This window comes from Anomaloglossus baeobatrachus, chromosome 10, assembly GCF_048569485.1.
Source record: "Anomaloglossus baeobatrachus isolate aAnoBae1 chromosome 10, aAnoBae1.hap1, whole genome shotgun sequence".
NCBI lineage: Eukaryota > Metazoa > Chordata > Amphibia > Anura > Aromobatidae > Anomaloglossus > Anomaloglossus baeobatrachus.
In genome coordinates, this window is record NC_134362.1 from 133265122 (window position 1) to 133293073 (window position 27952).

Consider the following 27952-nt stretch of genomic DNA (forward strand, 5'->3'; position numbering starts at 1 on the left):
CTATCTTCTGGAGAGGGTTGGCAGGCTATGTCAAGGATGCCCTTGCTACTCGTGAGGTCCCTGCTTCTCTGGAGGACTTGATCACAGTTGCAACGAGGATCGATGTACGCCATAAGGAACGTAGACTCGAGGTCTCTTCCTCACGCCCTAAGCATCGGGCTATTCCAGTTGTTGAGGGTCCACTACCATCTTCCTCAGCATCTGAAACATCTCCCACTCCTATGGAGTTAGGTCATACGTTCTCCAGACTACGCAAGTCTGGTCCTCCTATATGTTACGTATGTCGTCAGGCTGGGCACTATGCCAACAAGTGTCCTAGTCGTCAGGGAAACTCCCTGGCCTAGTAACCATTAGAGGGGGGTTACTAGAGACGTCTTCTGCACCCTCTAAGTGTTGTATCCCAGGTCAGCTCTCGTTATCTGAGAATACATGGCCTATTATGGCTTTTGTGGATTCCGGAGCTGACGGGATTTTTGTGTCCTCAGGATTTGTAAAGGGACACAATATTCCCTCTATCATGTTAGAGGCGCCTATTCCTGTCCGTGTTGTTAATGGAACTATGTTGTCTGACTCCATTACATTGAGGACAGTTCCCTTGCGCCTTTCCCTGTCTCAGGGTCACATAGAGGAGATTTCTTTTCTTGTTTTGCCTGAGGGTATAGACGACGTCCTTGTGGGTCTTCCATGGCTTCGGACTCATGCTCCTCACATTGACTGGGAGTCTGACAGCATTATTAGTTGGGGTTCGAAATGTCAGTCCCGATGTCTTCCCTTACCACCTAAGGTCGTTGCGGTTGCATCAACTGATCTCTCTCCCATACCTACACCCTATTTGGATTTCGCTGACGTGTTCTCCAAACAGGGTGCTGAGGTTCTTCCACCCCATAGGCCGTATGACTGTGCCATAGACCTTATCCCAGGTTCGGTTCCACCTAAAGGCAGGGTTTACCCCCTGTCGATACCTGAGTCGGAGGCCATGTCGACCTATATAAGAGAGAGTTTAGAGAAGGGGTTCATTCGTAAGTCTGTCTCTCCCGCGGGAGCTGGGTTTTTCTTTGTTCGGAAGAAAGAGGGTGATTTGCGTCCCTGCATAGATTACAGGGGTCTCAACGCAATCACAATAAAGAACAAATACCCATTACCTTTAATTTCGGAGCTCTTTGACAGACTGAGAGGAGCTCAAGTTTTTACGAAGTTGGATCTGCGGGGTGCGTATAACTTGGTACGAATTCGAAAGGGTGACGAATGGAAGACCGCTTTTAACACCCGAGACGGTCACTATGAATACCTCGTCATGCCTTTTGGGTTATGTAATGCACCCGCAGTATTTCAGGACTTCGTAAACGATGTGTTCAGGGATTTACTGTTATCCTCAGTAGTGGTGTATCTGGACGACATCCTGATTTTTTCTCCTGATCTGGAGACTCATCGTCAGGATGTCGTTCGTGTCCTTTCCCGTTTAAGGGAGCACTCATTGTTTGCTAAACTCGAGAAATGTGTATTCGAGCAGTCCTCATTGCCTTTTTGGGTTACATTATCTCACAAGAGGGTCTGGCTATGGATCCTGCGAAGCTCTCTGCTGTCCTGCAATGGTCCGAACCTCATTCCTTGAAGGCGGTGCAACGCTTCTTAGGATTCATAAATTATTACAGGCAGTTCATACCCCATTTTTCTACTTTGGTGGCCCCTTTGGTGGCCTTGACTAAGAAAGGTGCTAATCCCAAAGCCTGGTCTACTGAGACATCTCAGGCTTTTGAGGCAGTAAAAAGACACTTTTCAACTGCTCCCGTTCTTCAAAGACCCGATGAGAATAAGCCCTTCCTCTTAGAGGTTGATGCCTTTTCAGTGGGTGCTGGTGCGGTCTTGTATCAAAAGAACGGTGCAGGTAGAAAAAGGCCGTGTTTCTTCTTTGCTAAAACCTTTTCACCGGCAGAGAGAAACTATACCATTGGGGATAGGGAACTGCTCGCCTTGAGATTAGCCTTGGAGGAGTGGCGTCACTTGCTGGAAGGAGCGAAACATCCTTTCCAGGTCTATACAGACCATAAGAATCTGACGTACTTACAAACCGCTCAGCGTCTGAATCCTCGCCAAGCCCGCTGGTCCTTGTTTTTCTCCCGCTTTCACTTCTCCATCAACTATCTGTCTGGGAGTAAGAATAACAAGGCAGACGCCCTGTCTCGCTCTATGCTTTCTACCCAGGAAGAGATTGACGAACCTCGTCTTATCCTTCCCTCCAGGGTTTTTCATACGCTCTCCCCTGTGACGTTAGACCAAATCCCACCGGGCAAGACCTTTGTTCCGCCTGATCGACAGAATGATATACTGTCATGGGCCCACACCTCAAAGGTGGGTGGGCATTTTGGTATTAGGCGGACACGAGAGTTACTGGAGAGGTGGTATTGGTGGCCACACTTAGCCAGCCACGTCAAGAGATATGTCGGTTCCTGCTACTCGTGTGCTCGCAACCGTCCATTACGGCAGAGACCGGCTGGGCTCTTGCATCCTTTACCAGTGCCAGATAGACCATGGGAGGTGGTAGGCATGGACTTTGTGGGTGATCTTCCATGTTCACAGGGACATAGATTTGTGTGGGTCATTACGGACCATTTCTCCCGGATGGTTCATCTCGTACCGTTATCGAGAATCCCATCTTCCAGGGTACTAGCCAAACTATTCCTCAAGCATGTCTTTAGGCTTCACGGGATGCCAGATCGTATCATTTGTGATAGAGGCCCGCAATTTACTTCCCGTTTCTGGCGAGATCTTTGTAGCCTTCTGCAAATTGAGTTGAATCTCTCTTCGGCATACCATCCGGAGACTAATGGTTTGGTTGAACGTACCAATCAATCTATGATTATATACCTTCGACACTTTGTTGCTGAGAACCACGATAACTGGTCCTCCCTCCTACCCTGGGCAGAATTTGCCCTTAACAATTCGCTGGCTGAGGCCACTGGGCAGACACCGTTCGTACTCAATAATGGGCAACACCCTAGGGTACCGGTACCGTTTCCCGCTGCTGCACCTCCTCCTCTTGTGGCCGACTGGGCAACTAATGCCAGAGAGGTTTGGGATCGGACTCAAGAGTCGATCCAAGCAGCTAAGGACCGTATGAAGACGGTGTCCGATAGGTTTCGTCGCCCGGCTCCTGTCTTTTCTCCAGGGGACTTTGTGTGGCTCTCTGCAAAACACGTGAGACTTAGAGTGAGCTCTGTCAAATTTGCTCCTCGCTTCCTGGGTCCTTATGAGGTTCTTCGACAGGTAAATCCTGTAGTCTATCAATTGAAGTTACCTGTCCATCTTAGGATTCATGACAAATTCCATGTCTCACTGCTAAAGCCGGCTATTTTACCTCACGCTCGTGAAGTGCACTCTCCTGCCTCTGATTCCTCTCGCTCTAGCTATGAGGTACGAGCCATAGTTGGTTCTAAGATGGTTAGAGGGCGCAGGTTCTTCTTGATAGATTGGGAGGGCTATGGCCCGGAACATCGCTCTTGGGAGCCTGAGGAGGCTGTCCATGCTCCCGACTTAGTTGCCGATTACCTGCGTCGCCGGGAGGGGGGCCCTTGAGGGGGAGGTACTGTTACGGTTGCTGCGAGCACTGGAGACTATGTCCAGATTTCTTGCTACTGCACATGTGCGAGCGCTGGAGACTAAGTCCAGATTTCGTGCTACTGCACATGTGCGAGCGCTGGAGACTAAGTCCAGATTTCGTGCTACTGCACATGTGCGAGCGCTGGAGACTAAGTCCAGATTTCTTGCTACTGCACATGTGCGAGCGCCGGAGACTAAGTCCAATCTTGGAGCCATTGCACATGTGTGGGTGACATCATCGCTGACACGAGGTCACATGTCTCTGACACCTTCTATGCCGATTGGTCGCTGGTCATGTGCTTGTGACGTCTTGCTCGGTGATAGGCCAGCATGACGTCACTCCTGTCGTTCTGGCAGCGGATTGGCTCTGGTGTCCTCCATCTTGGATGAGGCACAGAGTCTATATAAGACCCTGACACACGCCGCATGGTGCTCAGTCCTCTTGGTTCATGCATATGAGTAGACGCTCTGTGCGCGTTCCTCTAGGCATTCCTCTGTCTATGCTAGGTGAGCGCTACCGGCAGGGTAGCGTTCTTATACCTTACAGCTTCGGCTGCTGTCCGTATCCTTACCTCTTAGGGGAGCGGACATAGGCAGGTGCCTGAGGCACATGGTCTGGCTGGGCCTTGTGATTCTACTCGTAGGTGGACGTTGCCGCTAGGGTAACGTTCCTTATACTGCGTCTGGCAGTTGTTCGTATCCTCGCACACTAGGGGAGCGAACAGAGGTAGGAGCTTTGTGCGGCTTACGCTGCTGTTCGTCTCTTTTGCACCACTAGAAGAGCGGACCTAGGCAGGTGCCATATCTAGTGGTTCGTGTCCTCGCACACTAGTGGAGCGAACGCAGGTAGGAGCTTTGTGCGGCTTACGCTGCTGTTCGTCTCTTTTGCACCACTAGAAGAGCGGACCTAGGTAGGTGCCATTTCGCACACATTGCCTTTGTCTCTGTGATTGTTAACAGAGATCATTCCACACACCCTCCAAGTAAGGGAGGAATTGCTTTACTTACTTATTATATCCTTCTGTGAGTTAACAGAGGTATTGCACTCTGCCATAGTCTGCAGCAAAGTCTTTGCACGGTGGACCCTGACTGTCTGATACTCCTTTCGGTTATTATCAGACAGCCCCCCGTAACACCCTGACTCCGAATAGTGTTTAGCGTGTGCTCCAGCATGTAAATGACTGGAATTGTCATGCTGATAATGGCATTGTCAGCGCTAAACGTATTCGTCGCCATGTCGAAACTGTGCAGAAGGGTGCATAGGTCCTTGATCTGAGACCACTCCATCAGGGTGATCTGACCCACCTCTGCATCTCGTTGGCCCAGGCTATACGTCATGACGTATTGCACCAGGGCTCGGCGGTGCTGCCACAGTCGCTGTAACATGTGGAGAGTTGAATTCCAGCGTGTCGCCACATCGCATTTCAGGCGATGAACCGGCAGTCCGAAAGACTTCTGGAGCGATGCAAGTCGCTCAGCTGCGGCGCTTGAACGGCGGAAGTGAGCAGACAGTTTTCGTGCCCTGTTCAGAAGGCCATCTAGGCCGGGATAGTGTGTTAAAAATTGCTGGACGACAAGGTTCAACACGTGAGCCATACAAGGTACGTTTGTCACCTTGCCCAGGCGAAGGGCCGCACCCAGGTTTGCAGCATTGTCGCACACTGCCTTACCAGGCTGCAGATTGAGTGGAGACAACCATTTATTAAACTCGGACCGCAGAGCTGACCACAACTCCTCAGCTGTGTGACTCTTATTCCCAAGACATGTCAAGCTAAAGACCGCCTGATGCCGTTGCGCTCTGCTGCCAGCATAGTAATGAGGGGTGCGTGATTCCTTCTGCGCAGTGAGAACGCTGGTGGCCTGACCAGGCAGGCTTGGGGCGGAGGTGGAGGACCCAGATGAGGTGGAGGAGGCAGAAGCAGTGGCGGAACTTGGACAGACAGAGGATTGACACACAAGTCGTGGGGACGGCAAGACTTGTGCAGCAGACCCTTCACCATCTATCACCATAGTTACCCAGTGCCCAGTCAGCGACATGTAACGTCCCTGTCCATGCTTACTGGTCCAAGTATCGGTGGTGAAATGCACCCGTTCACACACAGAGTTTCTCAAGGAAGTGGTGATGTTGTGTGCGACATGCTGGTGTAGCGCGGGCACACCTTTCTTAGAGAAGTAGTGTCGACTAGGCATCTGGTACTGGGGCACAGCGACAGACATAAGGTCTCTAAAATCCTGTATGTCCACTAGGCGGAAAGGCAGCATTTCGGTAGCCAACAGCTTACAGAGGGATAGAGTCAACCTCTTAGCTTTGTCATGGGTCGCAGGAAGTGGCCTTTTATTTGACCACATCTGAGGGACAGAGATCTGGCTGCTGTGTGTAGACGGTGTTGAGTAGGGTGTCCCTGGAAAAATGCAGGTTTGTGAGGAAAGTGCAGGCGGAGACATGATGTTGCCTTCATCCAACTTTGGTGCTATCGATGTCTGAGAGAGCTGTACACACTCACTTGTTTCCCCTTCCAAGCCAACTGATGACCTACCAAGCAAATTGCCTGTTGCGGTTACAGTGGTGGAAGTTGTGGGTGGAAAAACAGGTGTGACAGCTGTCCCCACAGTCCTAGAAGATGAAGAGCGCGCGGATGCACTGGAAGGGGCAGGCGGTGGATGGTTCGCTGCGCTAGGCCGCATTGCAGCACTGTGAGGTTCCCACCGGGCCATATGATATTTATTCATGTGACGATTCATGGAATAAGTTGTCAAACTGCTGAGGTTTTGACCTCTACTAAGAGAACCATGACAAATTTTACAGATCACATAATTTGGGCGATCTTTTTCTATGTCAAAAAAGGACCAGGCTAGGCAAGGCTTAGAGGCCATGCGACCTGATGATCCACCCCGAATAATGCTCAGAGGCAGAGTGGTGGCTGAGGATGCAGTTGTAGACGTGCTACCAGTACTCCGACTGTGTCCAGGAAGGCGCAAGGTAACTTCGTCATCAGTTGCATCCTCCTCCACCACCTCTGTTGACCTCCTCGAGTGCCTGACTGTGGGTTGACAGTAGGTGGGATCTAGAACTTCATCATCAATTGTTGTGTTTGCACTCCCCTCCCCCTCAGACCGAGCCTGTTCTTGCCCTGACCGAATATTTAAGTTGTCATCCCAATCGGGTATCTGCGTCTCATCTTCATCAGTATGTTCCTCATTGTCTATAACCACAGGTGTTACAGTTTGTGACAAAGGGTCAACATTATGCTCAGAAACTTGGTCCTCACGGCCTGAATCAGAGTCACAAAGGTTCTGGGCATCACTGCAGACCATTTCCTGGTCTGTACTCACTGTAGCTTGGGAGCAGACCTCTGATTCCCAGGCTATAGTGTGACTGAACAGCTCTGCAGACTCAGCCATCTCAGTTCCACCATACTGTGCAGGGCTGATGGAGACTTCAGAGCTGGGAGAAAGCAAGTTTGATTGGGATGACAACTCAGAGGACTGGTGTTTTTTGGATGCAGTACTTGAAGTGGCTGAGAGGGCACTTGTTGGACCACTTGAGATCCATTCAAGCATTTTCCTTTTTTGGCCATCATCTACCTTTGTTCCTGTTGTTCGTGTCCGTAAAAAAGGGAGCACATCGGATTGTCCACGGTAAGTAGTAGACATCTTACTTTTGCTGGTAGATGGTCTATCTTCAGCAGATGATAATGGAGCTTTGCCACCTTCCCCACGGACAAACCCTTTTTTTCCTTTTCCACCACGCCTCTTCCCCTTTCCACCAGCATCTGTCATTTTGCCACTCATGTTGATTGCGACAAGATTGTGCACTGAAAATGTGGTAGTAAAAATTGAGAGGTGGTGTAGATTGCAGCGGTGGTCTAACTTTATTAACAGCAGAATAAGAAAGAATAAATATCCCTGACAATGCAACTACGGCCCTTAAACTGGCAGCATCAATTGCTAGTATAATGGCTTAGTTATAATGAGTTGAAGTGTGCAATGCAGGTAGAGGTGCTGCAAATGTCTTTGCACTAGTGTGACTAGACAAAAGTCCAATAGCCACGTTTAGGATGCCACTAGGTACACTGAGTGTTTGCTAGTATAATGGCTTAGTTATAATGAGTTGAAGTGTGCAATGCAGGTAGAGGTGCTGAAAATGTCTTTGCACTAGTGGGACTATAGCAAAGTCCAATAGCCACGTTTAGGATGCCACTAGGTACACTGAGTGTTTGCTAGTATAATGGCTTAGTTATAATGAGTTGAAGTGTGCAATGCAGGTAGAGGTGCTGCAAATGTCTTTGCACTACTGGGACTATAGCAAAGTCCAATAGCCACGTTTAGGATGCCACTAGGTACACTGAGTGTTTGCTAGTATAATGGCTTAGTTATAATGAGTTGGAGTGTGCAATGCAGGCAGAGGTGCTGCAAATGTCTTTGCACTAGTGTGACTAGACAAAAGTCCAATAGCCACGTTTAGGATGCCACTAGGTACACTGAGTGTTTGCTAGTATAATGGCTTAGTTATAATGAGTTGGAGTGTGCAATGCAGGCAGAGGTGCTGCAAATGTCTTTGCACTAGTGTGACTAGACAAAAGTCCAATAGCCACGTTTAGGATGCCACTAGGTACACTGAGTGTTTGCTAGTATAATGGCTTAGTTATAATGAGTTGAAGTGTGCAATGCAGGTAGAGGTGCTGCAAATGTCTTTGCACTAGTGGGACTATAGCAAAGTCCAATAGCCACGTTTAGGATGCCACTAGGTACACTGAGTGTTTGCTAGTATAATGGCTTAGTTATAATGAGTTGGAGTGTGCAGAGAACAGGAGGGTACAGTGCCAGGATTGTGAGGCTCTGGGTAGAGGAATGGAAGCCTGCCTTTCTATTCCCTCCTAATGGGGAAATGCAGCGACGAATTATACAAACAGCAGTGATCTGAAGGCGCTGTTCCCGCACACTATACACTGAAATGTCATAATAGTGTGAGTCACAGAGTGACTTACACTATTACAGCGGAAAGCCAGCTAGGAATTAGCTGTTTTTTTGCTGCTAGAACCGTTCTCGAACGTTTCTAGAACTATCGAGCTTTTGAAAAAAGCTCGAGTTCTAGTTTGATCTAGAACAGGCCCCAAAATCACTCGAGCCTAGAACTGGAGAACCTCGAACCGCGAACCGCGCTCAGCTCTAGTGATCACGTGAGCGGGGACCGGAAAAACCGTCCTGAATCATGATCTCCAGGGTCTCAGCTAGCCCTGAAACCCCGGAGATTTTCTGACGCTGGGGGGCGCTATTCACTTATTTCTGCCTGCTGTTTATAAACGGCAGATCAGAATAAGGCTACATTAACACGACCGATCCATTTTTGTGGTCTACAAAAAACAGTCCGTTTTTTTTCACGGGTGCATCCGTGTGGCATCCGTTTCCGTTCCGTAGACGGTCCGTATGTCATCTGTTTGTCATCCGTGTGCCTTCCGTTTTTTTGTGTACTGCAAAAAAACTGAAGGAGGATAAATGCATAAATTTACCCAGGATCCATAGCTTCATCCTACATGAGGCGGTCACATGTTCACTCCAGTGCCATTTTCTACTGCTTTTCACAGCGTAGAGCGCTCTGGTGATTTTCTTGTGCTTGTGCACTTCATATCAGTCTTTTCTGTCATTATAATGGCAGAAAGACACATAATGTCCCACTCTCCTGCATTTTGTAATTTTGCACCCTTTGGTGCCTTTCATGTGGCACTAAGGGGTGCTTAGCTTTGTATTTAGCCAAAAAAATGAAAAAAAAGACGTAGGGTTCCCCCTAGTTTTGTAGCCAGCTAGGGTAAAGCAGACGGCTGCAGCCTGCAGACCACAGCTGGCAACCTCACCTTGGCTGGTAATCCAAAACTGAGGGCACCCCACGCTGTTATTTTAAATTAAATAAATAATTAAAAAAAAAAAACACGTAGGGGTCCCTCCAAAATTGGATCACCAGCCAAGGTAAAGCAGACAGCTGGGGTCTGATATTCTCAGACTAGGGAGGTCCATGGTTATTGGACTCTCCCCAGCCTAAAAATAGCAGGCCGCAGCCGCCCCAGAAGTGGCGCATCCATTAGATGCGCCAATCCTGGTGCTTCGCCCCAGCTCATCCTGCGCCCTGGTGCGGTGGCAAACGGGGTAATATATGGGGTTAATACCAGATGTGTAATGTCACCTGGCATCAAGCTCTGGGGTTGGTGAGGTCAGGCGTCTATCAGATACCCGACATCACCAACCCAGTCAGTAATAAAAAAATATAGACGACAAACACATTTTATTTGAAAAAACACTCCCCAAAACATTCCCTCTTTAACCAATTTATTAGAAAGAAAAACAAATCCAGGTCTGGTGTAATCCAAGGGGTTGCCATGACGATACACACTGTCCCAGTCAATGAAGAGCAGAATGTTCCCCATTGGCTGGGAGAGCAGTGCAGTGACCTGAGCTAACATCAATGGGTCAGCCCAGGTCACTGCAGGGCATGACAAGTGCTGCTGTCAGCGAGGTACATTACCTGCGCTGATCTCCAGCACACTGACAGCACCTCTCACTGAGTTCAATGACCGCCGCCTTCACAGCCAAGTATCGCGAGAGGCCCGTGACGTCACCGCTAAACAGTCTCGGGTCGGAAGCGAGAGAAGGTGATGTGACAAGCGTCGGCCATGGAGGACAGTGACAGCGCTGAGGTCGGGATAGCGGGACTTCATCACCGCAGGTAAGCCGAGCGGGACCATGTGTGCAGAGTGTGTGTGCAGAGTGTGTGTGCAGAGTGTGTGTGTGTGTGTGTGTGTGTGTACGTGTGTACATGCCGCGGGCAGGAGGGGGCGGAGCGAGCTGAGCGGGGAAGTGTGGGCTTCCTGCACGTAACTAGGATAAACATCGGGTTACTAACCAAAGCGCTTTGCTTGGATACCCGATGTTTATCTTGGTTACCTGCTTCTGGCAGGCTGCCAGCGATGGCTCCTGCACACTGTAGCTGTAAAAAGCCCTGCTTTTTGCTGCTAGAACCGTTCTCGAACGTATCTAGAACTATCGAATTTTAGCAAAAAAGCTCGAGTTCTAGTTCGATCTAGAACAGCCCCAAAATCACTCGAACCGCGAACTGGAGAACCGCGAACCGCGCTCAACTCTAGTCTTTATGGTGTTTTCTGAGTTGTTTGTCACCTTTTGGACACCTTAAAAGGTGTTTTCTATGTGTTTGTATGTGTTTGTGTTTGCCTGCCATTGTTTTCAAAGGAGTTCGAAGGTGTTCGTTGAACGTTCAACGAACACACCCGCCGTTCGACGAACCGAACCAAACTTGAACACTAGGGGGGTGGCTCATCTCTGGCCACCTCATAGTCGACCAGGTTGTCTTCAAATTCCTGAAGGTCAACATCTTGGGTAATGGTGGTTTCAGGCTGACCTGAGGGCAACTGTGTCTCATCATCCTCTAACACTTCTACCTGATTGCCCAGCATGTCACGGCCAACAACATGGCTTTCTTCTGGCCTTGGGTGCTCAAAGATCTGTGCATCACTGCACACCATGGCCTCACCTGCGTTGCTGGTGTTTTGCGATGAGAGGCAAGAAAGGTCAAAGGATCTCGTAAATAGTTCCTCAGAGTAACCTGCTTTGGGGTCATATGTTTCCTTAGAATACTGTTGTTGTGAGGAAGGAGGATAAGACTGAGGATTCGATTGGCCAGCCTCTTGTCTACTCAAGTCTGTCTGGGTGGACCCTTGGGATTTGCTACTCGACAAGTAACTGGAGGCATTTTCTGCTAGCCAACTCGTTACCTGTTCGCACTGTTCAGGGTGCAAGAGTGGTTTCCCACGTGGACAAGAAAATTTGGATAGGAAGGCAGAGGTACTGTAGATAAAGCAGGAACCTTTTTCTTTGGCTCGGTCACACTGCCTGGGCGACCACCACTGTCACTACCACCTCGTCCACGTCCCTTACCGCCTCTTTTTCCCATTTTTTTGGTTTGATTATTTGAAGGTGAATATTGTAACATGACCTTTTGTACAGACAGTGGAACAACAGTTATGCCAGGTTGTTAAACTTATGTTAATAGTTTCCCATGATAGCTGTTTCTGTAAGTGTAAAAACCGCAAAGTAGCTTTATTGGACAAAGTACCACTTGGAGGAGTCGACAAAGATGTTTTGAATATCTTTCAACCCTAAAAGAAAACAGGGTTTGACACCACTTTTATTTTAGTACAGTGGAACCTTGCTTAACGAGAACAATCCATTCGGGGACTGTGCTTGTTAATCAAGGTACTCGTTCAGCAGAGCAAGATTTCCCATAGGAAATCATTGCAATGCTGACGATCCGTTCCACAACTTCTAAAATGTCCCCTATTCAGTCATTCCACACATGCACAAACATGCACAACCACACACACAAACACACACAAACACACATGCACGCACGCACACGTACATATTATATGCTCACCTTACCTTCCGTTCCATCGCCGGTCTTCTGGGACTTGCTGTTCTCTGGTACGGGGCCGGGCTGTGTATCGCGTTACCATAACGACGAGGCAGGAACTTCCCAGCCAGAGCGCTGACGTCAAAGGCAGAGCCGCTTGCCTCTGATTGGCCAGCGCTCTGCCTTTCATTAGAGGTGACAGGAAGTTCCTCCCTCGTCGCTATGGATGCAGATACACAGCGTGGACTGGAGCGCAGCGGCGCACTACAGCACCCAGGAGGCCGGCGATGAAACGAAAGGTAAACATATTATGTTATATTATATGCTTACCTTACGTTACGTTCCATCACAAGCCTCCTGGGTCTTGTAGTTCACCGCGAGGACGTCGCGATGTACCCGGGAACTACAAGAACCATGAGCCCGGCAGTGGAACGGAAGGTAAGGTGAGCATAATACTGTATGTGCGTGCGTATGTGTTTGTGTGTGTTTGTGCGTACATGTGTGTGTTTGTGTGGACTGCAAGTGCGGGTCAGAGCGCGGTGGATGGACAAAACCGGAAGTTTGTGCGGTGAGAATTTTGCTCGTACAGCAAAGCTTTCTCGTAAAGCGGGTTACAAATTTACAGAAAGCTTTGCTTGTTAAGCAAAATTCTCGTTAAGTGGGTTACTCGTTAAGCGAGGTACCACTGTATTGGTTTTTGGCACTCAGACTGCGTTTTAATAAGAGCAGGACACTATGTAGGTTCTGTAAGATATGAAGCCACCACCAGGATGCTATATATTATGGTATTTGGCTTCAGGCAGAACTACAGGCTGTGACAGAAATTGTTTTTTTTTTTAATTTTTTTTTTTTAATTTACACTATTTCTTTTAGGAGTAGGCTACTATGGAGTTTATGTACGCTGTGAAGCCAACACAAGGACACAACTGTGCTTCTATGAATTGAGATGGTGGCTGACAGGCACTACACTACACCTGAACCCATTGTTTTGTCAATTTTGGACCATTTTTAGGAAGTTGTAATGCCTATTCCTAGTAGAACACATACAAGGGATGTACAAGTACTGGGATTGTTGATTATTAGTAGCACATGTCAGGACAGCTTTAGGGTAAGTTCACACAGTGCGTTTTTCATGGCGTTTTTGCGCAGTTTTCGGGTGCGTTTTTGCTCAGAAAACTGCATGACTTTGCTTCCCCAGCAAAGTCTATGAGTTTTCATTTTTGCTGTCTGCACACAGCGTTTTTTTTCAGCTGCGTTTTTGTGGTGCCACAAAAACGCAGCATGTCAATTATTCCCGCGTTTTTCACTGCGCTTTTCATCCATTGAGTGCAATAGGATGTTGAAAGACGCAATTAGAAACGCAAATAGGTGCGTTTTGGTGCGTTTTAGTGCGTTTCTAAGACCAAAAACGAAGCTATAAACGCAGGAGGTGGGTAGTAAAGTGACATGTACAGGAAGAGGATTCCTTCTGTCAGTAAACACAGAAGCGTGAATCCTCCCGGTACCGTCACCGCTGCTTCCATCTCCCGTCCTGTGCATGTATGCTGCCGTGCGGCGTCATGTACGGGCAGGAGGGGGAAGCGGCTGCGAAAACCAAAGTGAACAGTAGAAAAAATAAAGTCATACTCACCTGTCTGCAGACTCCCGGTGCCATGCCCGCTCCCAGATCCTCCTCCCGGTACCACCGCTCCGGGTGTGTGCAGTCTCCCCGGGTACGTATGCCTGCAGGATGCAGGACCTGGCGATGGATCACCTGATGCAGTCACCTGACGCGTCAGCTGATCGTAAGTCTCGGGCTGACGCCAGCGGCCGGCCGGTTTAACCTGTCAGCGGATGCATCAGGAGACTTAATTCCTGATTACCGGCAGCTCCTGCAGTAATCAGACGGGATCAGACTCCGCTGCAGGAGCTGCCGGTAATCAGCACATAAGTATTTTTTTTTTTTTTTCTTTTGCACCGATGCATCTGCTGATTGTATAAACAGCTTTTATACAATCAGCTGATGTGTGATGTGATTCAGGCACTTGATCCTGACACATCATCTGATCGCTTTACCTTCCAGCAAACCGATCAGATGATATTGGATCCGGATTGGACGGCACGGGACCCTAACCCAGGATTACTGCGGAGGGGGTTCTTTATTTCAATAAAGATGGAGTCACTAATTGTGTTGTGTTTTATTTCTAATAAAAATATTTTTCTGTGTGTTGTGTTTTTTTTATCTTTTCTAGAAATTCATGGTGTCCATGCCTAATATTGGCGTGACACCATGAATTTTGGGCTTAGGGCCAGCTGATAATATACAGCTATCCCTAACCCCATTATTACCCAGTGAGCCACCCGGCATCAGGGCAGCTGGAAGAGTTGGATACAGCGCCAGAAGATGGGGCTTCTATGAAAGCGCCATTTTCTGGGGTGGCTGCGGACTGCAATTCGCAGTAGGGGTGCCCAGAAAGCATGGGCACCCTGCACTGTGGATTCCAATCCCCAGCTGCCTAGTTGTACCTGGCTGGACACAAAAATTAGGCGAAGCTCACGTCATTTTTTTTTTAATTATTTCATGAAATTCATGAAATAATAAAAAAAAAAGGGCTTCTCTATATTTTTGGTTCCCAGCCTGGTACAAATAGGCAGCTGGGGGTTGGGGGCAGCCCGTACCTGCCTGCTGTACCCGGCTAGCATACAAAAATATGGCAAAGCCCACGTCATTTTTTTTGTTTGGGGGGGCAAATAAATCCTGCATACAGTCCTGGAAGGAGGATGCTGAGCCTTGTAGTTCGATAGCTGCTGTCTGCTCTCCTGCATACACTATTGGATGGAGGATGCTGAGCCTTGTAGTTCGACAGCTGCTGTCTGCTCTCCTGCATACACTATTGGATGGAGGATGCTGAGCCTTGTAGGTCTGCTCCCCCTGCCTGTCCCTCCAGCATATAGTCCTGGATGGAGCATGCTGAGCCTTGTAGTTCTGCAGCTGCTGTCTGCTCTCCTGCATACACTATTGGATGGAGTATGCTGAGCCTTGTAGTTCTGCAGCTGTCTGCTGTCCTGCATACACTAGTGGAGAATGAAGAACATATTGAAGAAGGAAATGACATCAGACCTTTTTTTTTTGTTCACTGATAAAAAACGCATAAAGACGCAGTGAGCAAAAACGCAGCAAAATGCAGCAAAAAAAGCACCAAATCGCAGCAAAAACACGTGCATTTTTGGCTGCGTTTTTTGACGCGGGTGCGTTTTTGTGCGTTTTTTGCCGCAAAAAAACGCAGCGTCAAAAAAACGCAGTGTGTGAACTTAGCCTTAAATCTCTCCCTGCCTGTGAAAAACCTCTCCCTATATCACACACTGCAGTAACAGACCGTATGCAGGACTAATGGGGTAAGTTCACATAGTGCATTTTTCGCGGCGTTTTTGTGCATTTTTCGGGTGCGTTTTTGAGCTCAAAACTGCATGACTTTGTTTCCCCAGCAACGTCTATGAGTTTTCATTTTTGCTGTCCGCACACAACTTTTTTTTAAGCTGCGTTTTTGAGCTTAAAAAAAAAAATGGACATGTCAATTCTTTCCTGCGATTTATCTGCGTTTTCCCCCCATGCATTGCATTGGAAAAACGCAGAAAAACGCAGAGATCAAAAACGCAGCCAAAAACGCACCAAATTGCGATAAAAACGCATGCGCTTTTTGCCGCTTTTTTTGCCGCGTGTGCATTTTTGTGTGTTTTTAGCGGCCAAAAACGCAGCATCAAAAAAACGCAGCGTGTGCACATAGCCATAAGAGGATTTTTTTTTTTTGGCGGTTTAAAATAGGAACGGATCTCACCTAAAAAAGCAATGCACTACCACTTACCTTATAGCTACTTCTGTGATTTCTTCACCTGCTAGCACCTAATGCACGCAATCTTCGGCCCTTAAAAGGACTATTTTGGATTTTGCAGCAGGAACGCTATATCAAACAATGCACTGCACTGTCCCTAAGACTGGCTCTACGATTTACACAGCCGCTAGCAGCTAATGCAAAATATCTTCAGCCCTTAGAAGGACTGTTATTAGTTCGCTGTAGAAACGCTCTCCTGCAAACAGTACAGTCTATCTACACCGCCAGCTCAGGAATGAATGCGTGCACAAAATGGTGGAAACCTTATATATCCCCTATGATGCTGTGTGGCCAAGCCAATCACAGTAACACCACAACAAAGATGGCTGCGGCGTTACTGCGAGGGCAAGCAACATCAGATATGTTCATTGGCTGGAAAAAAGCGCCAGGAAGTCAGAAATGAAAATGAAAGTATCGAAGCGAATACCATATTAGCCGTCGGATAGTGAATACCTCGAATCCCCCATTATGCGTTGGATACCGAATAGTGGCGAATACTTTCGCTCATCCCTATTTATTACATGAGAAAAATGTAGAAAAAGAAAACGCAATGAAGTTTGTCTTGAATGGAGGGAATTTATAATTTCAGCATTTTATTGCTTGATCACTTCTCTGTTGCAAATAATATAAATAATCCGTTTTTTCCCAATTAGGTATTGAAGACACTAAAAAAATTGCCTGTCTCATTGGGTTAGAAGGAGGACACATCATAGACAGTAGCCTGCCTGCCCTTAGAATGTTCTATGAACTTGGAGCCAGATATATGACCCTAACGCACACATGCAATACGCCATGGTAAAGTATAAAATGTTTGCACCAATACTGTCTTACATGTCTGAATCCATTAACCTCTTCATGAATTTAACATTTAAATTTTTTGTCCTTTCATTTGTTTATGCCCATGCTTCTAAGATCCATAACTTTTTATTTGTACATGAATATAGCCATGAGGGTTTTCTTTTTATGAGATGAATTGTAGTTCTAAATGATATTATACATTTTACCGTGTAATAGACTTGAAATTGGGGAAAAAATTCAAGCATGGCAAAAAAACACGTTGTTTTTTAAGTTTTGCTTTTACAACATTCATTATGCAGTAAGAATTACCTGACAGTATGATTCTTCAAGACACTAAAATACCAAACTTATACTATATTACATTATAGTGGTCAAAAAAAATTCAGAACTTGTGACACCGCAGGAGCGAGGAACATCTCCTTACCTGCCTCCACCGGCTATGCGGAAGGAAGAAGGTGGGCGGGATGTTTACGTCCCGCTCATCTCCGCCCCTCTGCTTCTATTGGTCGCCTGCTGTGTGACGTCGCTGTGACGCCGCATGAACCGCCCCCTTAGAAGGGAGGCGGGTCGCCGGCCAGAGCGACGTCGCAGAGCAGGTAAGCTGTGTGACGGGGGTAAGCGAGGTTGTGCGACACGGTCAGCGATATGCCCGTGTCGCTCAACTGACGGGGGCGGGTACCATCGCTTGCGATCTCGCTAGTGAGATCGCAGCGTGTAAAGCCCACTTTATAGTTTTGCACACTGAGCTTACAATGTTTGTTATACAATTTTGGCATACATACAACATTTTGATCTTTTTATTGTATTTTTTTCGTCATTAGTGCAGTGACAAAAAGATAACGTTCTTCCATTTTGACTCCTTTCATGTAGTAAAAATAATTTTATATCGTGATAGATTGGAATTTTTCAGGTGTGATGATTATACTTAATATGTTACTTTTTTTATGTCTTTTTAAATGAAGGGTGATTTGAATGTTTCTATTTTTAACAATTTATAATTTATAAACTTTTCTTTTTTTAACTTTGTTTTTTTAATTAATTTAAACTTTATTTTTTAGTTTGATTTTTAACTTCCAATCATTTGGTTACTTATACTACGGTATATACTACAATACCATGGAAATCATGATTCTCCAAGATTACAGTTGTGGGGCCTTTAGCAGGCCCGTGGCTTTCATGACAATCCATCAGTTCCCAAAGATCAAGAAGCAGGGGGGCTATGGCACCCAAAAATGATATCTCAATGGTTCTGTAGTTGAATATTTGGTTAGGTACCTCAACTTGTCTCGAATTGAACCCCGAACACCATAAAAGTCAATGGGGACCCAAACTTTTATGCTGTAAAATGGGGCAAATGGGCTGCAAAAGGATGCAAAAAGCAGTTAAGAGCAGGACAATTGACCTGCCAACAAATGTGGATAGGGAAACGACTAGTGATGGGCAGACTTGCAGATAACTGGTACCGGCAGACCTAACCAGATGAAAAATAAAATCTGGTTCCGTCCTGGAATTGATCTCAGGTATCTGGCTGGACACTGGTCCCTATATAAATGCTGGTGGAAGAGTTAGTGGGATAGTCGCACACCCGCTATATTTACCAAGGTTCCAGCACGACTGTAGCTGCACCTGAACTTGATCATTCACTTCCGGGGCAGCTAATTACTTTCGTTGCATGTGCACTGCTTTCCCCACCCACAAGTGTCTGTGATTGGTTGCAGTCAGACACGCCCCCAGCCTGTGTGACAGTATCTGACAGCTGCTAATGACAGGTGCTGTCTGAGGGTCTATAGTACAGTAAAAATAAATAAAACTTTTGGTGTAAGGTCCCCCCATATTATGATACCCAGCACAGATAAAGCATATGGCTACAGGCTGCAGCCCCCAGCCGTGCGCTTATCTTGGCTGTGTATCAAAATGTGAGGAACTGCATGTGGCTTTTTTTTATTATTATTTAAATAATTAGAAAAACTAAAGTGCAGTTCCCCCCAATTTTGATACCCAGCAATAAGAAAGCCCGACAGTTGGGGACTGGTTTTCTCATGCTGGGGAGGCCCAGCCTGCAGCCGCACAGAATTGTTGCATCCATTAGATGCGACAATCCCAGCACCTAACCAGACTCTTCCCAATTGCCCTGGTGCTGGGGTAATAAGGAGTGAATGTCAGCTCACAGCTGCCAGTAAGCCCTAGATTAGTAATGGGAGGCATCTATGAAACCCCCCATTACTAATCTCTAAGTGAAAGTAAACAAACACAAACACCCAAAAAAAACTCTTTTAGACTAGGAGACAAAAAAATACCCTCTTTCACCACTTTATTAACCCAAAAACACCCCTGCAGGTCCAACATAATCCACTCGACAATTCAGCCCTGCTACATTTGAATTATAACGCGTGATCAGGGAACATGTCTGCATGCTGTAACTTCAGGCAGAGACTGAGCCGCAACCAGTGGTGACGTCACTCAGGTTAGTTGCGGTCACAGCTGGAGGTTCCCACGGTCCTCCACTTGTGACCGTAGGTAACCTGACCTCAGGGTACTTCATTAAACTCAGTGACCCCACCTGAGGTCAGGATAGCTGTGGACATGGGTGGAGCACTGTAGAAACCTCTAGCTGTGACCGCAACAAACCTGAGTGATGTCAGGTACAGCGGGTTGAAATCTCATATGATCACTGCGTAGTATTGCATAAAGAGTTTATCCATATCTTCAGCTTGCCCAGGTTGCCTGTAATAAACTCCTACAATTGTATCCTATACCTTATTCTTTCCTTGTATTGTTACCCAAACAATCTCCACAGAACTCCCAGTATCTGAAGCTTCAGTTTCTGTGGAGATTTACACTTTACTAACAAACAATGCAACATCTCCCCGTTTATTAAATCTGTTTCTTGCAAATAAGTTGTATCTTTCTAGCCTTGTATTTCAATCATGTGTATCATCCCAACTTTCAGTTGACATAAAATTTCTTATCCTGCATTAGAAGCTTTAATTCTTCTTGTTTGTTTCCCATGCACTATGCATCTGTATAGAAACATTTTAGTTTGTGATCAGTTTCTCTTTCGCTAATATTTTAATTATTTAGATTTTCTCATCTTTGATCTTCCCTTCCACTTCCAATAGCAAAGTTCTCAATAGTATTTATCAGCTGTGATGTAAGTTGCTGGCTCCATGCTGCACGGGCGCTACACTCCTTTGCCGTGGAGACTCTGTACGGATGTAACTTCGAGTGGAGTGGATGACACTTAAAGGAAACCTGTCAGCAGAAATTTTGCCCTAAACCTAAAAGTTTCCCCTTCTGCAGCTCCTGGGCTGCATTCTAGCAAGGTTCCTATAGTTATTCTGCCCCCTTTTAGATCAAAATAACTAGTTTATAAAGTGGTACCTTTCAGTTTAAAAATCTTGTTAATTCTACCACGGGGGCAGGCTGTCTGTTGTCCGTTACTGTCCCTCCTGCCGCTTTAGGCCACCCCCCAACGCTCATTTACATACCTCAGGACGCCGCCCAGTGCGTCCGAGGTCTCATGCATCCGCTGTGCCACTGTAGTGGGACTGTGCACAGTGGGACCACTGGTGACATTGCGCAGGCATGAGATTATGGGCGGCGCTGTGATTTTAATCAGCAAGCTCCCGCCCATAATCTTGTGCCCGCGCATTCCTCTCTGCCTCCACCGTTCTGCGCATGCCCTGGCCAAATGACCCAATGTCACCTCTTTCCCATCTAGCCCTGGCGCAGGAAATAGATGGGAGGAGCGGAGCAGGACACAACCGATCATCTGGTCATCTGGCCAGGGCATGCGCAGAACGGTGGAGGCAGAGGGGAAAGCGCGGGCACGAGATTATGGGCGGGAGCTTGCTGGTGAAAATCACAGTGCCGCCCATAATCTCGTGCCTGCACAATGTCACCAGCGGTCCCACTGTGCAAAGTCCCGCTACTGTGGCACGGCGCATGCGCGAGACCTTGGACGCACTGGGCGGCGTCCTGAGGTATGTAAATGAGCGCTGGGGAACAGCCTAAAGCGGCAGGAGGGACAGTAACGGACAACAGACAGCCTGCCCCCATGGTAGAATTAACAAGATTTTCAAACTGAAAGGTACCACTTTATAAACTATTTATTTTGATCTAAAAGGGGGCAGAATAACTATAGGAACCTTGCTAGAATGCAGCCCAGGAGCTGCAGAAGGGGAAACTTTTAGGTTTAGGGCAAAATTTTTGCTGAGAGGTTCCCTTTAATGGTTTCTTCAGGCTGGTGTCCATCACCTCGCTGGCAGTCGCCGTCATGGACAGTCCGTAACACAGGCAATACCAAAGTTTGCTTAGCTGACCAGAATTGTTCACTTTTATTCTTCACACTCTTATGACAGACATGGTCTTCCATTCCTTCCTCTCCATGTGGGGTACTGCTCCTCGGCTTGTTCCTCTCGCTGCTATCTTGGATCTCATACTCAAGCTCCTGAGTCTGTGTCTTCTTCCCCCTAACTTCGTTCACCTTCATTCTGATTCTGTGCCTCAATGTCTCTCTAGACGGACAACTCTCTAAGCCTGTTGGGGTGAGCTGCTGGCTCCGGACCTCTTGAGGTTATCTGGGAGTTCCCTGACTGGCCCTAGCACTGTGACCCCATATTCTCACACTTCATCCCTATTCTCAACTGGTTCCACCTCAAGCCTTCTCTCCTTTTCTCTTTCCTGCCATCTGCCATTACCTTAACCCTATGTTATCTAATCATCTAATCAAAAGGTGAATTGTCACTAAAGGGCAACCATTGTTGTTGATACAAATATACAGTCAAATGAAAAAGTTTGGGCACCCCTATTAATGTTAACCTTTTTCTTTATAACAATTTGGGTTTTTGCCACAGCTATTTCAGTTTCATATATCTAATAACTGATGGACTGAGTAATATTTCTGGATTGAAATGAGGTTTATTGTACTAACAGAAAATGTGCAATCCGCATTTAAACAAAATTTGACCGGTGCACAAGTATGGGCACCTCAACATAAAAGTGACATTAATATTTTGTAGATCCTCCTTTTGCAAAAAATAACAGCCTCTAGTCGCTTCCTGTAGCTTTTAATGAGTTCCTGGATCCTGGATAAAGGTATGTTTACAAAACAATTCCAGTTCAGTTAAGTTTGATGGTCGCAGAGCATGGACAGCACGCTTCAAATCATCCCACAGATTTTCAATGATATTCAGGTCTGGGGACTGGGATGGCCTTTCCAGAACATTGTAATTATTCCTCTGCATGAATGCCTGATTAGATTTGGAGCGGTGTTTTGGATCATTGTCTTGCTGAAATATCCATCCCCTGCATAACTTCAACTTCGTTACTGATTCTTGCACATTATTGTGAAGAATCTGCTGATACTGAGTTGAATCCATGCGACTCTCAACTTTAACAAGATTCCCGGTGCCGGCATTGGCCACACAGCCCCAAAGCATGATGGAACCTCCACCAAATTTTAATGTGGGTAGCAAGTGCTTTTCTTAGAATGCTGTGTTTTTTTTGCTTCCATGCATAACGCCTTTTTGTATGACCAAACAACTCAATCTTTGTTTCATCAGCCCACAGGACCTTCTTCCAAAATGTAACTGGCTTGTCCAAATGTGCTTTTGCATACCTCAGGCGACTCTGTTTGTGGCGTGCTTGCAGAAACGGCTTCTTTCGCATCACTCTCCCATACAGCTTCTCCTTGTGCAAAGTACGCTGTATTGTTGACCGATGCACATTGACACCATCTGCAGCAAGATGATGCTGCATGTCTTTGGAGGTGGTCTGTGGATTGTCCTTGACTGCTCTCACCATTCTTCTTCTCTGTCTTTCTGATATTTTTCTTGGCCTGCCACTTCTGGGCTTAACGAGAGCTGTACCTGTGTTCTTCTATTTCCTTACTATGTTCCTCACAGTGGAAACTGACAGCTTAAATCTCTGAGACAATTTTTTGTATCCTTTCCCTGAACAACTATGTTAAATAATCTTTGTTTTCAGATAATTTGAGAGTTGTTTTGAGGAGCCCATGATGCCACTCTTCATAGGAGATTCAAATAGGAGAACAACTTGCAAGTGGCCACCTTAAATACCTTTTTCTTATGATTGGATACACCTGCCTATGACGTTCAAAGCTCAATGAGGTTACAAAACCAATTTAGTGCTTTAGTAAGTCAGTAAAAAGTAGTTAGGAGTGTTCAAATCAAGAAATTGATAAGGGTGCTTTTGCACCGGTCAAATTTTGTTTAAATGCGGATTGCACATTTTCTGTTAGTACAATAAACCTCATTTCAATCCAGAAATATTACTCAGTCCATCAGTTATTACATATATGAAACTGAAATAGCTGTTGCAAAAACCCAAATTGTTATAAAGAAAAAAGGTTAACATTAATAGGGGTGCCCAAACTTTTTCATATGACTGTGTATACATCTTACAATATTTAACAGGCTATATAACATGGTTGGTGCACTGCCCCCCCCTATTACACATCTGTCCACTTAAATGTGGTTGTCCCCAACCATAAACTTTATTATGTACAGGTATAAAACCGTAAATTAAGTGTTATGCTAAAAGTCCATATTTATTATGGCCAGAGGCCAGAGTTCATTTCATTAATCCAGATACCGGACAAGGGTGCACCTTTAAAACAAGCAGTCACACATAAGCAACAGTCCTTCTCTGCCATCGGCAGCACAGTTCATGCACCTGCCTGTCCTTGGCAGGATGCACAACAGTCCTGATTTCATCCTCCAGGGTCTGTCGTTTCCTTCTTCCTTCTCCCCACTCTGCAGATGTCAATCCTTTGTTGCACAACATAGCCCAGGAACTGCAGCTAGGGATAAGGTCCATGAGGCAAGGGCAATGTCCATGGAGCAAGTGCATAGCGGAGGGCAGGCTGGACTTTCACCGTTACAAGTTCCACATTCCAGCAGAGTGCAACATGCACAAAACAACTGGTAGAAGGTGGGTGTAAACAAACAAAAAATGTTACTGCTCTGGTCCAATTTCAGCGGTGCAGATCTCCTGACCTATCCCCCCCACTGAAAACAGAACGAGCACAACTGGGGGGCAGTTCAGGTTTGAAGTCGATTCCAATTTATATCTACATAGATTGTAACTGATCTCACACCCAGGTGGCCTTGGACTTAGCCAGCTTAACATATATGGCTGAGTAGGCCCCCTGGGTGATGCCACTTTTGAAGCCCAGGCCTGGGTTTCCAGCACAGTGCTGGGAAAGCTGGCCTCCATTTCCCCTCTAGGATTTCGGGTTCATAGGGTCACTGCCATCGAGGTACTGTTCCTCAGTAAGGACTCTTTGGACCTCAACGCCTCCCAGAAGGCTCCCTCGGCCATCACATGCATGACCGCAGCTGCGTACCACCCCCAGGGCCTGTCTTCCTCAATGAAGCGGACCCTGTTTCACTAGTTTAGAATGGGACCTTCACACACCAACCTGGTTAAGGTAACCGATCACCCCATGGTAACGCAGCCACTGACTGCGCCACCAGGGAGCACCAGCTGAGTCCGGACCCAAGCCTGCCTCTTCCTCTTTCCCTCAATATCTTGGTCCCAGGGCTGGCATCAGTAGCTGACACACCCAAGCAAATGCCGGGGCCCTGGACAGCCGGGGGGGACCCACTCGCCTTAGTCAGTTCTGCTGCCCCCAGGCCAAGTTCCGGGGACCACAGTTCTTGGCAGGAAACTGCAGCTGCCGTCCCTTTAAGGTGTCAAAGTGTAGACTGGAGGAAAAACGGGTTTAAAAACCGCGCTAGGAAACCACGAGCAAGGATGTAAATGAATATTTTTCTTTTATTTAGATAATTCCAACGCGTTTCGGAGACCCATCTGTCTCCTTCCTTTTTCCCTGAGGAAGGAGACAGATGGGTCTCCGAAACGCGTTGGAATTATCTACTTTTCCTATCCCAGGCCATGTCCTGCCATCTTTATTTTCGTGGTCAGTTGTCCTTTACTCTTAGGCATCTTCCCTGCAGCCTTCTTTGTCAGGTTATGCAGGAAACGACCCTGCACGCAGCGCCAATTGAAGGAAGGTGCCAGCCCCCGGGAAAACCGGGAGTTAAGTTTGGAGTTCAGTCAGGCAAGTCAAGTTGAGTTTGGAGGTGAAGCTGACAGGTGTCAGGGTCGGAGCCCTGACATATTGGCTAGGTGGCAGACAGTGGTCAGCGCCAGCAGGAGATGGGAAGACGGCTGCCAGAGATCCGAGGTGGACCGGGGCAGGGTTGTAGCCCACCGGTACCGACACCGGAGAACCAACCCGGAAACCGTGCACAAAAGGGGGTACTTGGACCCTGAAGCCAGGACTGGCACCAACGGCCTAGCTAATTAACCAATTGAGGGCAGGATTTTAGGTCCTGTCCCAACCTAAGTTTCGAAAAGTAGACAACCACCCACCGAGAGGGATAGGGCAGCCGCCAGGGTCCGGTAGATCTCACGGGTGAGCGTTTGATGGGCATGGCTCCCCGGGAGCGGACTCCTGCGTTACACACCGGCAAGTCCACCACGGAAAACACAAAGTGCAGAGGAAAGGGGCATTGACCACCGGCCCGGGTGTGGGACCAGATACACTCGTCTGCGGCAGCCGGCGACCATCACCTTGGTTTACCAAAGGACTTGTGTGATTTATTCAACTGTGAGTAACAATCCCGGCCTGACCGGGTGTGCCGGCCCCTGCCGTTATCATCCCCTGCACAGAGACATTGGGCCCCGGGGCATCCATCCCTGCCCACGGAGGGGTTAACATCCAGCTGCCAGGCCATCGCCCCCGGGAGTCCCACAGAAGTGGGTGATGTCACAGACAGTTTTCAACAACACCCGTACAAATACGTCCCCTTTTTATTCGAAGTGTCCGCGTGACCCCCGGATATGGTAGAGTCCCTCGAGCCATACTGTAGATCCGGACCCGAGCAGCACGGCTGCTGGCGTGGGGGCGGCACACCTCGAAACTTGGCGTCACGAACACGATACTTACCCATTCACTTACCTGGTGGAAGTGCGCCTTGTTCTGGACAGTCAGCGGCGCTCCACTGCAAAATTTTGAAAGACCGCCATTTTTGCCGCCATTTTCAGGCACGAAAAACCACAACTCAGCGTCTTCTTCCCCGAGAAAGGGCGCAAAGTTGAAGTCCCGCTTCCTGGGAACACGGCCGGAAGGAAGACCCTGAGGCTGAAAACGAAACTAGCAAGCCACGTCTAGAGACTGCTCCTGAAAAACCAAGGGGGCGGACTCTGCCATCTTCTGTTCCTGGACACCATCTCGAGAGGATGTCTGCCCGGTCCGGCGACCCGATGATGGAGGAGCCAGCTCACGGGACTGCTGAATGGGTGGAAGCCCAGACTGCGAAGATGTGCCGCAGGATCCAGACCAAAGCCAACTACATGCTGGCAAGATGGACGGCTGAGATGAAGGATCTGGCTGCAGCCGTGCGGGCACACAAAGAGGAGATTGCCTCGGAGGAGCGGGTAAGCGACCCATGCCCCTATGTTCCACCGGAACTGGCCCAACAGGCTGAGGGGCTCGGTCTGCCTCTGTCTGCCATGTCGCCTCCCTCGCTGCCCGTACCTGCAGTTGGTGACCTGAGACAGGCCGCAACCCCGATGACGACAACCCCGTCAGTCCGCCCGGCCGCACTTAAGATGACATCACCTCCCGTCCCGAAGGTGGCGGCGCACTTGATGACGTCGGCCCCAGCAATCCGCCCGGCCACAACAGAGGCGATGCCCAACCGGAAGTCGGCACCAGCAAAGACGCCGACCGCTCCCCAGTACCCGATGCCGGCTGAGGCGCAGCCGGGATGCACCTGCAGGGTGGCAGAGCAGGCCGTGGATCAGCAGAGCCCTTCACTTCACATGAGGCTGGTCGTAGCCGGCAGTGAAGGCATCCGGATGGTCCAAGCCCCTGAGCAGGCGGAGGCAGAGCACGGAACCAGTGCCCCGTATTGGGAGCGGCAGCGACAGCAGCTGAACTTCGAGATAGCGGCCCGGGAGAAGAGGAAGGCCAAAGTGCTGAGCCGAGCATACCGGGAGAAGGACAACCTCTGACAGGCCACCTTTCGGGTGCGGGGCCCTATGTATCAAGGACAGGTCCAGAATTTTAACCCCCAATAGGGATGGGGTTTTATATACTTGCTGGGCCTGGAGGCCGAGATATTCATCTCCCGGAGAGATGTGTCCCCATACCTACCAACTGGCCACCCAGATCGAGACCTGGAGCCCGGAGAGTTGGACTCATATACCCCTCACGGCGGAGAGAGGGGGTGGTTCGCCCTCGATGTCAAGAGGTGGGTAAAGAATGGTGATCAGCTGCACCTCCACCCCTCTCCGCCATCTCCAAGCCAGGAAGATGATCATTAAGGTAGCGGTTTCCGGCTACCCCAGTTAACCCCGTTGGAGTTTTTCAGTTTTATATGGACCACGGCCGAGAACTGGCAGGCCAACCCAAAAACTTTTGGGTCTTGTAAATACTCCCATCCACCTTTTTGTTACACACCGTGCAGTCTCTGGAGAGGCTGATTGGAGAAAGTGCCTGCGGTAGAGTCGGCCGAGGCCCAGTCACTACTGAAACCGGTGACTACCCTCCAGGCCAGGGGTCCCCGGACTTGGGGCCCTTGAGATAGAATGCCGGGTAAGTAACTTTTTACCCGGCTCGTGTGGGCGTCACCTGGACCCGTTCCTGGACTTGAGTAAAGGGGTGTGCACCAGTGCTTAGCGGTGGCACCAGGGAACAGGTTGTTTTGGGTGGGGGCCCAGCAAAAAGGTGGTCCGGTCCATCTCGTTCCGTTAAGTTATGCAACGTTTAAGATTTGTGTCTTCCATAAAGGGAAGAAATTGTAAAAAGTTATTTTACTTTTATCCTGTTTTTCTATCTTTTTCATTCCATTTCCGGTTAAAATAAATGGTGGTGGACGGACAGCCCGCGGACGGTCTGTATTAAACCAAGGGGGAATGTGACGCTCTGGCAAAACCAGGAAGTCACACAGAAAAGGCCCCCGCATAACACCGCTCTCATACAGGGTTTAACCAGCCGACAAATTCCTAGTCACCCCCTCAGGGAAGGACAGACACACCAGTGGGGGGGACCAGGCAGAAGGGAAATGTCCACCTAGGGGTCTGGAGAGGGACATAAATTTGGAGTTCAGTCAGAGAAGTCAAGTTGAGTTTGGAGGTGAAGCTGACAGGTGTCAGGGTCGGAGCCCTGACACATTGGCTAGGTGTCAGACAGTGGTCAATACCAGCAGGAGATGGGGAGATGGCTGCCGGAGAT

General features: G+C 48.0%; 1 protein-coding gene across 4 annotated transcripts in view; it reads left to right on the forward strand.

The window, feature by feature from the left end:
* LOC142254541 (dipeptidase 2-like) overlaps positions 1-27952 on the forward strand; it is a 939193-nt gene that overhangs the window by 391163 nt on the left and 520078 nt on the right. For all 4 annotated transcript variants that reach the window (XM_075325647.1, XM_075325645.1, XM_075325648.1 and 1 more), the window contains exon 5: positions 16539-16680. In XM_075325647.1, coding sequence (XP_075181762.1) covers positions 16539-16680 — 142 coding nt within the window. The remainder of the gene's footprint in view (positions 1-16538; positions 16681-27952) is intronic.